Source organism: Sinohyriopsis cumingii, chromosome 12 (genome assembly GCF_028554795.1).
Source record: "Sinohyriopsis cumingii isolate HCF-2022 chromosome 12, ASM2855479v2, whole genome shotgun sequence".
Lineage (NCBI taxonomy): Eukaryota > Metazoa > Mollusca > Bivalvia > Unionida > Unionidae > Sinohyriopsis > Sinohyriopsis cumingii.
This window is the reverse complement of record NC_142972.1, coordinates 83,628,060-83,642,854: the sequence shown is the minus strand read 5'-3', so window position 1 is coordinate 83,642,854 and position 14,795 is coordinate 83,628,060. Positions and strand designations below refer to the sequence as shown.

The following is a 14,795-nucleotide window of genomic DNA, read 5'->3' as shown; positions in this document are numbered from 1 at the left end:
GAGTTCGAAACTATTCATATGTAGATGTGAATGTTTAACTGATTGAGCTCTTCAGTTAAAAAAAACCATTGAAGTAGTCAAATAGAGTAAACATGGCGGACGCTTCGAGCGCTGAATCGCAATCAGCAAGTGGGTCTAGTAACCAGGAGACTGTATTCAATGAATTCTACCACGAGGTTAGAGATACAAATTAGGTCTGAGTTGACTGTCTGGCAAACACCATACTAAACACTATCGTAAATTGATTCTTTAGAAACCTTCTGGGTGTGATCTGTTTTCGATAGTGTCTTTTGTCCATAGTGTAATGCTGTTATTTTGTGTGGTATTTGTGCCTTTTGTTCCTACGCCTTGCACAGAATAATATAAATTAGTTTAAACTTAACGCGAGCAAATATTTTTTGCGAACTGCATAACATCGAATGATGTAATGGAGATATTGCGCATTGTGTGTCGTTCTGTGTCTGTGTCTATGTATGTACGCACGGAGGTATCTGTGTATATGTGTATGTAAAGAAATGTTCCTGAGCTTCAAGAAACAAATACTTTTAGTTTGTTCATTTTCACGTGAGCGTCTTGAAATGTAAATACAATTTCCTGATTGGTTTTGGGCAGGATTGGTTTCAGTACCATTTTTATCAAGCTGCAGAGTAACACAACTCATTTGTCACATGTAGAAAGGGTTATCTGTGTTTATAGACCTTTTTCAGGAAGTCGAATCTGGGGTTTTCCACTCCAATATTCAACACTTGTACAATCAGTGTAGGGCAACTTTTAATTGATTATCATGAACATAGTGTATGTTCATGAAGAAAGTTTCAAATAAATTTTTAAAGGTTTGACATCTGTATACCCTTCACAGAAATAGTGTTTAAAAATCATGAGTAAATAGTTCAGTAACCTGCCTAAAACAGAAAAGTAGATATGAGCACAAAAAGCATCAAAGAGGACCAAGGCAGCGGAAAGGATTTGTGGGCCCTCGGAAAAATTATCCAATAGGCCCCAATGAATAACAAATTGAAACAACAGTGGACCCCCTGACTGTTGTGACTGTTGTGATCCCGAGGAATTTGTTCTACTATGTCCGTGGTCCTGGATAGGACTTACAAAGTTGTATGATCCATTTCTGAAAAGAAAGAGGTTGGTGAATGATTTTCACCAGAATTACAATTTGTACAACTCCACGTGTATTTAGATGATTCTTCAAGACTATAAACTTGCGAAAACATGAGGACTTACAAATCTCTTTGTTGCATATAATTAATTTCAAGGATGGATGCATAGAGGTGAACACAGTATTATCAATGCCAGTGTAATCAGATCCCAAGCCCACTCCAGGAAGCCACACGAGTTACACAGCTGATAGTACTGTAGCAACTGGCCATTGCAAATGTATTGCAGAATGAGTTAACTCATCATTATAATCCATATTTTTTCCTGGAGTTAGCAAACTAAGGAGAGAGAGAGAGAGAATACATTTCTTAGCCTATCAAATGTATCATAAGCAATTTTGGGATTCACATTCATTCCCATTTAATTTTTTAACTAAATGGCAAATCTTTGAGGAATCTGCTTAATATGTGATGTGCCGCCTTTGGTGTTCATTATTTGCTGCTAATTAGACAAGTTAACTTGTTTATTTTTGGATTATTCATTACCATGCAGTCATAAGGGGGGGGGCAGTTTAGATGAGACTCACGATGCAGTAACATAAAGCAATAAATACTCATTTATTGGTATAAATAATAGACGAACACGTGCAGTTCAACTCTTATACTTGTGTACTGGTACATTATTGTTTACTACTATCTGCGGGGATCTATAATGACAAATGTTCTATTCATGTAAGAAGTGTAAGTCACTCGAGTTGCCCTACATCAAATGCACATGACCGTACCGGATGCTGCTATGGGATATGTTTGGCCAGCTAAAAATAGTATCTGAAAATGAATTATATAATCCACTGTATTGGTCATGGAATTATGGTAGAGTCCATTTTTGAATACACGATTGAACAGTTATGGGAGCAGTCAGGTGCTGCAGGTAAGCAGCCATCATCATTGGACAAATTAAAGCAGACATTATGTAGACATTTTAAAACGTTCAGTAAAAAAACCAAGAAAATGCAGACAATGTTTATCGTTGGCATGTGATGGCTGACGTTATTGCTTAGTCTTGTCTCAGAAATGGATAAGGAACAGAAGGTGTTAATATAAAGGAACAGAAAATGTTAGGCAACACTTGAATTTTAGGGAAAAGTTACATGACCTTTGGAACAGACTTGGGAGAAGTGAAAGCAGAATATACTGAAGTGGCAGCAAAGCAAGAAATGCAATGCCGTTTTACAAAAAATATTTTATCTTCATGGAGAAAATCCTTTGTTACAAACTCATTTTTAAAGTGCACAAATGTATCATATTCTTATGTATTGTTTTCATTATTGAAGACATGTTTAGATGGGGAGATACAATGCTGTGCATTTTGGCTATCTGTCTTCAAAAGAACAAGCATAAACTGTGCATAGTAACTGATTTTAACCGACAGAAATACCAATATTACAGTACAGGTAAAAAATACTTAACCAACTGCCACTTAAACAACAAATTAAATTTTGTTTGTTTCTGGCAGTTGAAAACATTTGTAAACTAGTTTGAAGCAATTGCCATAGCATGCACATGAGAGCACAGGTACATGTGTCTTCACATGATAATGTTCCTTTTATCCATTCAAACATTGGTCATCACTGATAAGCAACCACCTCTTTACAACTACATATTTAGGGAGTTAATTAAATGAGACTCTTTTGGACTTTAAGTTTTTGGTGAAGTTTTTAAAAGATTAAAATTAAATCATTAGTTCTAGTAGAAGTTGCCTATTTACACCTATTTTTTTTTGGTAAACTCAGTTTTGTACTCTAGGTAGATACTACATTACTTTCAGTATTCACTGAAGATTGAAGATGAGCTGAAGCATTAAAGCAACTGAATTGGCACATAGCCAAATAAAAATATTGAAATATGGTACCATGCATGCCATATGGGTACATCTAGTTTTAGAATGTTATATCTAGGGACTTAAACTTAATTAACAAGACAAGGTAAACACAATAAGAATTAATTTTTCCAAAATATAAATTTATTTAAATTAAATATAAAATCAAACAAAGTGAAAGAATTAAAAATATCTTAATGTGTGTGAATTCTAGAATATCCTTAATTGTACTGTCAATTTTTCATTAAACTTAAAACTGTCTAATGGTATTTTGAATGAAGTGTTTATTTATGTGCTACCATGCTAGCACCACTGAAGAATCACTGTTCTAAATCCAGATATTTTTACTTCAGTGTAATCCTGTGAATGTAGAGTCTCACTAAAGTCTTTAAAAGATTCACATAATCTGATAGAATTAATTAAATATACAAGTCCTTGAATAAATTCACATAATCCAATATGTACTGCTTAAATTAAAGATTTTCCATTGGGCTGAACTCAGTGAACAAATATTCTAAATATATCGCTATTTCTTCTCAATAACTCCTACAAAATTGACATGGACTGAAGAATAGCATATGTGGTGCATAGCTCACTATATAGTCTCAATATGCACATTCACTAAAAGTTTCTGGAACAATTAAATCGTTTTATTTTAAAATAACTCAGTCATGTTCTGATCTTCTCATACTGTTGAACCAATTAACAGTTAGGGCATGCATCAGAGAGCTCGGAAACGCTTAATTACGTGTATTTGGATGCCAATTTTTGATCGGAATGCAGAAATTCACTGAGGCGGGAGTCCTCCATGCGCATGTAATAGGTGTGTGTCAAAATTCAAAGACTTGCCAATCCTGCTTTCGCTACCTGCTTTGTGGGAAAATGTGTTGATCAGTTAGCTGTACTGATATTTGCAATGACAGAATTCAGTGACTGAAAGATCCCTTGATGTATATACATGTTGCCGTTTTATAAGAGTACATAAAAAAGAACATGATGCAATAGCTGGGCGGTAAGTTCAAAGGCATTGACTGGTGGCTGGGCGGAAAATGTACTGATATTTACAGTGATTGAATTCAGAGGCAGAAAGACCCAGAGATGTACATGTGCTCATTTATAAAAGCGCATCAAATAAACAATTTTAGCTTTCGTTATTGTGTTCATTTCCGAATGTAGCGGAATAAGCAGTGCATGTGACCTCAGAATCAAGACATGTTGAGACTTAGACAAAATGCCATTCGTAAGTGGGGACAAGTCACCTAAAAATGTAAACTTCGCCTTCTTCTGTTAGGAAAGCGAAAACGACTTTGCCCTGTGATTATTTAAGAGGTACATTGACTGACCATACCATATTTTTTTTAAATGCCCCTCACCTTAGCCTGGTTAGTTCTAGTGTTGTATCAAAATGTATTCATCAAGGCATCATTAGCTAGGCCTAGTTTTTATATCAATTACATTGACAATCAAACTTTTGCCCATTCACAAGCATTATGTTTTGATAGCTGATTGACCATTAACCCTTTTCTGAGTAAGGTAGCAACTATCAATTTCCTGCATGATATCCTTTGATGATAAAACATACAGACTTGTGTTTTAAGATCAGAATCGGTGGTCTGGATATTTATTAACTGCCTCTTATACACTATTTAGTCATAAAATTAGTTTGAAACTGTAAGTGAACCAGTAAGCCTAATAGGAAATAATGGCGGACTTCGCTAAGTCAGGGATGTACCAGTTTATTAGATTGTCTGTTTCATTGGGCAGATATATTCAGAAAAAATATACAAATCATTGAAACCAAAGCCTAGGTATTATTTTATTAAAGATTTAACTTTAAAATGCAAATTATGTAGGTCAGAAACATATAGGACAATGCTGTGTTATGGAATTCGTGAGATGCGCTTTAAGGTCTAAGCTGTTTTCTGACTTGACATATTTGCGAAAATACAGGAAAAAATAGCAAATCAGATACTGTTTATTTGCCTAAAATTACTATAAGTGTGTATACAAATAAATAAACCATAAATTTGCAATCCTGTCAGTGGACTGTTGTAATGAAGCCATATTATAGTGAGTGATTACATTACGAAAACCTCTCCATCTAAAAATAGATGCATTCACGTTTGTGTTGATTCTGTAGGAAAGAAGGGACTGCAACTTTTGATGGTGGTGCACCTGTTTTTACCAAAATGGGAGTACTGGACTCCTAGTTTTAAAATCCTAGCGAGACCTCTGATGCATGATAGCTCAACAGGGCAAATGTACTCCTACATTTAATAATAATGATGTTACGTTACATGATGTTTATGTGACCTCGATTCAAATTAAAGTGTGGCATATTTGACCTGAGAGAGGCACTCAGCCTTGACTCATGAGTGAAAATTCTGCATGCATTATACATGTAGTATACTATAGTACTAGACAGCCACTGAATTATAAAATTAAAATATAACTGTCATACACCCAAAGAAATTATATTAAAATTATATTAGATGATACATATATGCATGACAAGAAACAGTAAATTGCTTAATGTGACCATTCACTTTCTAGCTTCGTTAAAACAATCCCTAGATATAATTGCAAATGTATGGTTTTAATATCTGTCTACATACTAGTAATAATGTCATGGATTGGTTGGATTATTTTTTTTAATTTTTTTTATTTGGTATTTTGCACAAAAAATAATTGATATTAGAAAACAACCTTTACCTCACAGAGCTTCTCAAATTCCACAACATGGTGCTATGTTCCCATACATTATGAAGAACCTATACATTTGTTTTTATAGGCTAAATCTGTTATCACATAATATTTAGACATTGCTTTATTCAAATTGAGGGGCCCCGAGTGTTCTAAAGTGCTCACCGTTCCGGATCACTGCCATCTCACCTCTGTCTGCGTGGGTTCGAGTCCAAGGCTCGGCTAGCATGGGTACGTGGGAAAGCCTGCCAGTAGCTTCTCGTGGGTCGGTGGTTCTTCCCTGCATTTTCCAGGGTTCTTCCACCACCATTTATACTGGCTGCCATGTATAGCCTATCTTTTGCTGAAAAATGGCATGAAACCCTAGAACAACAACAACAAAAAAAAAATTATTCAAATTGTATGTTTTCCTTATTAATATGCTCAGTGATTTATGAATACAGACAGAATGTAGATGTACTTCCAAGACACAACAATATTGGCCATTAGTATCCCTTGACAGATTCACATTAGGTTTCATACTGATTTTATATATAAAATATAATGCAAGTATGGCAGTTAAATCAGAATATATTTTTAGAAAGTTCTCATACTGATTCTATTCTTAATACAGAAATTGTGATTTACATGTAGATGTTTTATTTTTGGAACACAAATTGATATGTTTTCATTATGGAATGCTTAAATCAGGTAGCAGTATCATTTGGTTAAGAGATAATGGTCAGGCATGTGCATGTGTTTTGTCAGCACAGCTGATATGGACACCTGCTAAAGCCACATGTATTTTTGAATGGGGCTACAACACTACGTGGATGGGTTTGTGCTTTCATCTGCCTGTGGCATGCTGGACAGCAGATGCTGCTTGGATTTGCTTGATCAGTTGAGGATGTGCTGCAGTTTTGAGATTTACACTATTTGCACTTCTGTAATTCTACTCGGTTTAAAGTCTGTAGCTGCAGTGTTGATGAGACTATCATTTAGAGCAGTCCTGTGTGAGATCTTCTGAAACCAGGTTTAGTGTTGAAATGTTTCAAAAATGACATTTGGGAATCTTTGAAACACTTTGGTAGTTGCTTTTTTTATATCACAGTGACATAGCCTACCCCTCTCATCAATAATTTCATCAGCAGAGTGGATGATTGGAATGCCTGCCCATGCAAGAACCTTGTTGTCTGGGACCCTGTTTGCCATCTTATCATTGTTGGTTTTTTCTGGTAGTCTATGTGAAAATGGTTCAGCTTCTTGGCATGCTGACTGTACACCATCCAGGTTTTTATATGCATACAACAGGGTCAGCAAGACAGTGACTTTTTAGTCAGTTTTGTTTGCATACTGATGCTTCTTTGCTTCCACATATTGCATGTAGTATGCCAACAGCCACACTTGTTTTAACAGTTTGGACCTCGGTTTCATTATCAGTGTGGTCAGCACACAAGAGTATCCTGCCAAGATATGTGAACTTGTGCTGTGTCATGAGGGTTTGGCCAATTACTGTGCTGTGTCATGAGGGTTTGGCCAATTACTGTGATGCCTATCATGTGTAAGACTTTCTTGGTGCAAGATGTCGTCTTGATTGTGAGACTGAAATTGTCACAAACTGAAGAGAAATGATCGCTACTCTGCTGCATCTCAGACTCTGATTTGGCTTTTAGGGATCAGTCATCAGCAACGAATCAACAGATGATCCCATAAATAATGTCCATGGTAAGGAAATAGGATAAAATATGGCTTTTTAAATCTAACAGCTGCTTGGTTGCAATATGCCATTCTCATGGTACTGGGGCTACAATATGATACATATCATGATGTTTCTTACAAGCTGATGTGATAGCCAATGTACTTTTGTGGGTGTCAGTTGTTGTGGTTTTGAAACGTTATATTTGTAAAAGTAGTTACATCACAGATTGGATGGGAGGGTCCTCCTGTCTGAACAGATGCAGGGATGGTCCTGGCTTTTAAAAAGCTGTCGCCAAAAAAATCGCCAACCTCAATATTTTGTCGCCAATTTTCAAAAAGTGTCGCCAAAACAAGTAGTGTACATTTTTCCAAGTGTTAATTTAGTCTATTAATGTAACAGGCAATGAAAATTACAAAAGATGTGTTAGTTAATACTTTAATTACAACAAGCATTAACAAAATGTTACAAACTGTTACATGAAGATCTGTCGCGATTTTAGAGTTGCCCACTTGTTGAATGCAGTTTCAAAGTCTAATTTTTCACATCTGTACATGTTGATTCTCATTAAATTCTCGAGAGATGAGATGCAGAGCTTATTTCTGATGTCAGTTTTTATGAAGTTCATCTTACTGAATCCACGTTCACAGTCTACAGTGCTGACAGGTGACACCAGTAGTCTCTCAGCAGCCCCCCCCCCCCTTAGCTAGCATCCCAATGCTTGTAGTGAATTGCTTCCTAAATCCCAAGAATGATCACTGAATGCGGTATAAATTTTCTCGACAAGGAAAATAGGATCTCCATTCCCACGAATGAAACTTACACGAGTTAACACCTGGCAATATTGGACCGTATATATAAGCATAAATTCACACCCTATTTAGGGATTCTTTCACTCCTGTATTTTGAGAAATAAATAATTATTATTAATTATGCAAAACTTTTGTTGTTTTTTTTTTGCTATTTCTTGTTGCGGAGTTTAAGTCTCTGCAGCCGTAACACGGAATTGATGGCAAAAGGAAAAGATCAATGAGTAAAATGCTGCACTGGTGACAGATATAATTGTGATTGAGATTTTTTCCATTTGCTTTGTATTTATACACAGTCGGTACTTCAAAGATTATAAGTTTTCTATGAAGGTTTAGCAAAACTATTGTATTGGTATATGTATAAAAAAAAAAACAAAAAAAAACACAGAAGGATTAGCCATACAATTTAATTGTATCTGTTCTATTCGCGTCTTCAGAAGTCGGTCAGTTGTAGGTATAGTGTGGTAGCATGGTTGACTGTATCACAGCATACAGTACTCAGCCCAGATGTCAGCATAAGCAGATTATGACGTAATAATGCACTGTAAAGATGGGGTTGTCAATACGAACAAAGGATCGTTTGTGTAACAGATTGATTCCAATGCATTGCTTCGTCAAGTTTGTGGCTTCCTTTCGTTCTCGCTTTTAATTTATCCAGTCCAAATCCATGATTGTATGTACAAATTAAATAACCAAAAAGTATGTCGCCAAAAAAATCGCCAGATGGGATATTTTTGTCGCCAATAAGAAAAAAAAATCGCAATTTGCGACATTGGCGAAGCCCAGGACGATCCCTGAGATGGATAGTTGTTTCAACTTGGAATTCATGGTTTTCTGCATCCAACAAATCTATGAAAAATTAATACTCCGTTTGTTAAAAAAATGAAAAGTGAATTACATCAGTATGAATAAAATAACTTTGAAATTTCTATTTTTATGTTTAGGTCAAGGCTATTGAGCATCGTGATTCAGATCTGACACCCAAGCAGCAGATAGACAGATTGACCAGGCCAGGTGCCACCTACTTCAACCTCAACCCTTATGATGTAAGGATTAACTGAAAAAAAATGAATTTTAAAATTATATGTGTTTTTTTCTATATGAAACGAGGAAACTACCTTAGCAGGCTCATAGATGTATAAGCTGATATTACCTCCAGCATGTTATAAGAGATGACGAATAGAAGCAACCATTTTGCCTGAGATGAGTTCTTTGATGAGTTCCAGCTGAAAAGGTCTTGGATTTTTAAGAGACTGTTGTTTATATCCAAAATTTGTATTTTAATGATTTTATCCTTTTTAGCTTTTATCTTTTTTTTGTACACCTTTTTGGGGACACATAAACTAACTTGGCACTGTTTAAGAAGGAATAAGCTCATGTTCTGTGCATACATGCATCCATACATACATACATACATACATACATACATACATACATACATACATACATACATACATACATGCATGGATAGATATATACATACATACATACATAACAGAGTTATAGTTTATTCAACACAGCTTGGTAATTTTTCATGTCAGCATCATTAAATGTAGCTAAAAGTACATAACTCATTTTGCATAAAGTATTTAAAATGAATTAAGTACATTTAATGATGCTGAATGAAATGAAATATAAGCTTATTGTTCAACATTGTCTTTCTACTGGGAACATAAAATGGACGATTAAAGTAGGAGATGGTCTTAATATCAAAACATTGGGGAAAATATGGTAACTTTGATGTTTGTTTCCTCGTTCCTTTCTATTTTTACTCTCTTCCTATATCCTTCTCATGTTTTTCTTCTATTTTTATGACAGACTGTATTGAACAGCTATAGCTGCACGATGTTCTAAAATGTTTAGGTATTACCATTATTGCAATTTAAATGGGAGATTTAACAATGTTTATTTTTAAATTCATGTGGGATCGTACTTTTTTTTAAGTTAATTTAAAGACTATTTGTAAAGTAGAACATTAAAAAATGTTTTTGCAAAATATCTCTGGACTGGAGAAATTTGGATTGTTATTGATTGAAGGTGATATGCAGGTTACAAAGTGCTATCTTTTCAGGACTAAAATCCTACCTGTTTATCATGATATCCTTGGTCCTGATGTAATACTGTTGACATAAGTGGCTGATGAGATAAGTGTAGGGGGGGAGGGCCTGAAAGAATCGGAATTTAACATACAAGTGAAATTTGTCAGCAAGTGTCAGTAAGGGGTAAATTAATTGTAATCAGTGCATAGGATTTACACTATGAGAAAATAAACAATGGAACTTTTTATTAAATGAAGACAGAAGACAAAATCATTTTGAAATACACCTGTATATTGATTACTTACATTTGTGTTACGTTTGTGTTATATGTACAGTACATGCATATGAAAAATCTACAAATTGGAGTATATGTCTCATGTTGGAAAATTCCTGTATCAGTCACATCCTATTAGAAAATATATACAGTGTATAAACACATCTGTAACAGTATGGTAGTCTCATTGTATTTTTTGTATAATCCATTGTCAACCAACACCTGTCATTAAACAATAATGATATGCATTGTTGCCAGCAGCATGTGCTTGTTTTTAATTGTTACAGTGTTTGCATGCTACATTTACTTAAATAGGCAGAGATTTTGAGCTGCCTGAGACAGCTTCCTAATGAGGCTATCAAGGGAAAGGGGCCATTCATTGGGACATGAAAACCTGTCACCAAGTTTTGAATTATTTAATCATAAGTAAAACTTGTACTATTGTAAAACACTTAAACTTCTGGAATAGAGAAATACATATAATTAAGAGTATCCTGCAGAAAACAAAACTTGAATGACACAATAAATTTGTTCCAATCACTGATAACTTTGGTAAATGCAACAATCAGTTAGATTTCATTGATCTTGTACAAGTTTGATGCCAAGTTCTTTTGATGAAGGGTGCATGTGCTATTGAAGTCGCCATGAAAACAACTTATGAGGACCAAATATTTGCTCATTTGTTAATGTGATGGGGGTAAGATCAAATAATTGTAGAGCAAAGTACGAGTCAGAACTGGCAACTTGTCAACATAAACAATAAGAAAACAAAGAATTTGTTAAAGTTGGGACAGAGGGGTTCAATTGACATGTACAGTTATTTTGTATCTCAACGTCGACATGAGCATGACAAATTTGGTAGTAATAATAGACATAGAGATTGTTTTTTCATCGACAGAGGTGGCTAGTTGATATAAGTGGGTTGAACTGTAAATTACCCCATAATTTTTTTTATTTAGAATACCAGAATTGACATATGTTTGAAAATTGTGCCTTTTGAATTCATGTTTATTGTTCCCTAAAAGCCTGAGCAGAATATTGGGAAAAAAAGTTTTAAGAGAACAGAAAAAATGTTTGTTTTTCATCTATTCAGTTTGGACTGCTTGTTTATTGTTGGAAAATTTTCATTTGTTTTTCAGGTCCTCAAAGTTGATCCAGATACTCCAATAGCAGATATCAAGAAAAAATACAGACAGGTGTGTCCAAAATGATACCGCATAACATTCACCTTTAATAACACCATAATTGTGTGTCATAAAAACGGTATGCCACTCTGTTACAGAACACTTAATAATGCCACATATCAACCTCATTAAGACAATATTAACATTATTTCAAAGAATCTCATCTTAATGCTCATTCATGTGGAATTTATAAAACTCTGACAATACTTTGAACTTTTCATTATACACCTCTCCCTTGATAACTTGTAAACAAAGGGGTCCAAAAAGATAGACCACACTATAAACAAGGGCATGAGTTACTGAGGGACCTCCCAAAAAATTCCACTAGACATCCAAAAAGTGCAGGGGTGGGGGTGGGAACTGGGCTGTTTAATGACTGAATCCACATTTTATAATTGCATCAAGAATAATTGTCAATAAAGTGCTTTTTCTGATGATGTTCATTATTTTGTATATGTAAATTACATTTATTTTCAAAATGTCCAACATATGAAAGATCGTTAACATTATTCCAAATGGTTTCAACAACAAACAGTATGTACATGAAAATATTTGTGCATTGCGTCACTGCTTTTTTTGTCTTGTTGATTAGTCCGGTTCCCTGATTGGCATGTAGTATCCAAGGCAGGAACCAGACTAACTGTTGATACACCACCAAACAAGATTCCTTTTATCAACAACAGCAACATTTATTTCGTGAGACAATCATCTATGTTGAAACTCAATTTTTGTATTGTTCAGTTAGTGCAATATTGATGTTGTGATTTCATTGGAAGTAATAGTTAAACTTCTTCTCATCCTTGACGATATCTCTAAGTGCCAATGTAGGAATTCTCTGAAACTCATTACCCCTACAATGGTCCATATCTGTGAAACAAAGTTGTTTATTTTACAAAGTATTCATTTTGTTTGGTTGCCTTGCTAACTTTGATCACAGTTATGATTGGGTAGGTTATTTTAAGGTAGTTCAATTATATTACATACACAATAACATTTATAACACTGTTTGATTGATCAGCTGAAATGAGTTCATCCAATATGCGACCTTGGCCACTAGATCTTAAGCATATAGAATTCGCATGACATTTAATTTTTTTTTATTGCACCTTCTTTATTTGATTCAAAAGATGTAATTAACTTGATAATGCAAAGGAGGCCAGGTTTTAATTAAGTGCATCAATACAACAAATACTTCAGCTAGTCAGATATCAAAATATGGTCAGCACTTAATTATGCTGTCCAAGAAATGCTCACTGACATAGCTGTAAAGGTAGATTGACACATTTTATGTTTAAATACAAGAGGACACATTGATTAAGGAACTGAAAGATAGAACTAAAACACACATTTCACTTGATAAAAAATTATTTATTTATTCAAGTGACATTTTCATTGATAAAATTTCCTTGAATATCATTAATTATGGTGTACTAAGAATGTCATTTGGAAAAAAAGTAACAAATTATATGACTTCTTATTAAAAGTTGATAATTTCGTAATGTTGATTAAAATTTCCAGGTTTTATCTACCGTTTTTAATGATAAAACAAGTGATATATCAAAGTTTCAGTTATCAGTTTTGATCATAATTTAATTTAAGTTCAACAAATAGGGATCAATATGTTTGGTATTTCCTGGTTTATAAAATGGGATCCATGCCAGACCGCGTGTTTTAAGCGGGTTTGTGGGTTATCAATATGTTTGTTATTATCTGGTTTATAAAATGTGATCCATGCCAGACCCCGTGTTTTAAGCGGGTTTGTGGCTTATCAATATGTTTGGTATTTTCTGGTTTATAAAATGGGATCCATGCCAGACCCGTGTTTTAAAGCGGGTTTGGGGGTTATCAGGGTACGAGTTATTGAGGGAGTGGCATATTAAGAGATGATAAAGCAAAGCCATTTTTTTTTCTCCAGCAAAGACTAACACATATTGGCATGTGTTGTCTGAGCATGTCAGTCAGGTCTTTGGAAATTATTTGCCATAGAAAGAAGGGGAAAAAAACACCTTCATGTGAAAAACATGATTTTGAGCTACCAAATCCGTCCCAAAAAATTGTTATTCCCAAATATGCATCTATAACAAAAGAACAATATGACTGTGCATATTCTTCAGTACTTTTACAGTTTTCTCATTTGAATTTGGGAAAGTGGCAAAGTAAACACTAGCTTTGAGCAGGTTTTCTTGCACAGTTTATTCATTAGAATGTATCATAGCTGTCTTTGATAATACATCATGTTGGCATATCAGGGAAGCAGGATGCAGGGGAAGTAGTTTGTTAAGAGTAGTTTGAACCACTGAACACAGACATGAAAAATCATAGGGAAAATTTGGAAAATAGCACCATAAATAAATTGTACTTGATTTTGTATATTGTTTTGAAAAAAGAAAAAAGAAATAAAGCAAATAAAATAGATTTTGAAATAGAAGTACATTTAGTTGATAATTATTGACATAAAAATGGTAGGTTTCTTTTAATATTTTAATAATTAATATATATCACTGTTTTCCCTGAAATTTAAAAATCCTAATAAATAAATAGGTTAGTAGATACTTGTAAGTGTATATTTTGATTGAACTGGGATTGAATGAGACTTGCCTCACCCAATCAGCCAAAATGATGAAAATAAGCCCAATATCACAACTCCTGATTGGATGGTCATATTGACATAGTGTTTTCACTGAAGGATGTTTTATGATGTCTAGTTGGTTCTAATCTTGTCTACAATATGGCAGCCATCTTTAAAATCCTGTTACTACTTCTCTTGAATAAAAATTCCTATCCTACGATTTTCATCAAAGACTTTTTATGGTGTGTAGTTGGTCCTAAATGAAAATGATGCCAGTCTGACATCCTGTATGACAGCCATAGTGGCATCTTGACAGTCTTGTTATTTCAACTCAACCTGAAGAGTTTGTCATATCAATTTGAGATTTGAAGGGACTTCTTACAAGATCATAAGTAAAGATGGTGCTGTTCTGATATTCCATATGTCTGCCAGGGTGGCCAGCTTGAAATTTCTGTTGTTGTTCCTCCTAGTAAATGGATGGTCTTATTGTCATAGGGTGTTTGCTGAAGGACATTTTATGATGTCTAGTTGTCCAATGTGAAATTGGTGTTCTT

The 14,795-nt window shown here is 34.4% G+C and overlaps 1 protein-coding gene across 1 annotated transcript in view; it reads left to right on the top strand.

Annotated features, from left to right (window-relative positions):
* The first annotated feature begins 59 nt into the window (after window positions 1-59).
* LOC149786873 (dnaJ homolog subfamily C member 8-like) overlaps window positions 60-14,795 on the top strand; it is a 38,794-nt gene continuing 24,058 nt past the window's right edge. The window contains exons 1-3 of the mRNA XM_089977382.1: window positions 60-176; window positions 9,120-9,221; window positions 11,628-11,684. Coding sequence (XP_089833508.1) covers window positions 93-176; window positions 9,120-9,221; window positions 11,628-11,684 — 243 coding nt within the window. The 5' untranslated portion in view covers window positions 60-92. The remainder of the gene's footprint in view (window positions 177-9,119; window positions 9,222-11,627; window positions 11,685-14,795) is intronic.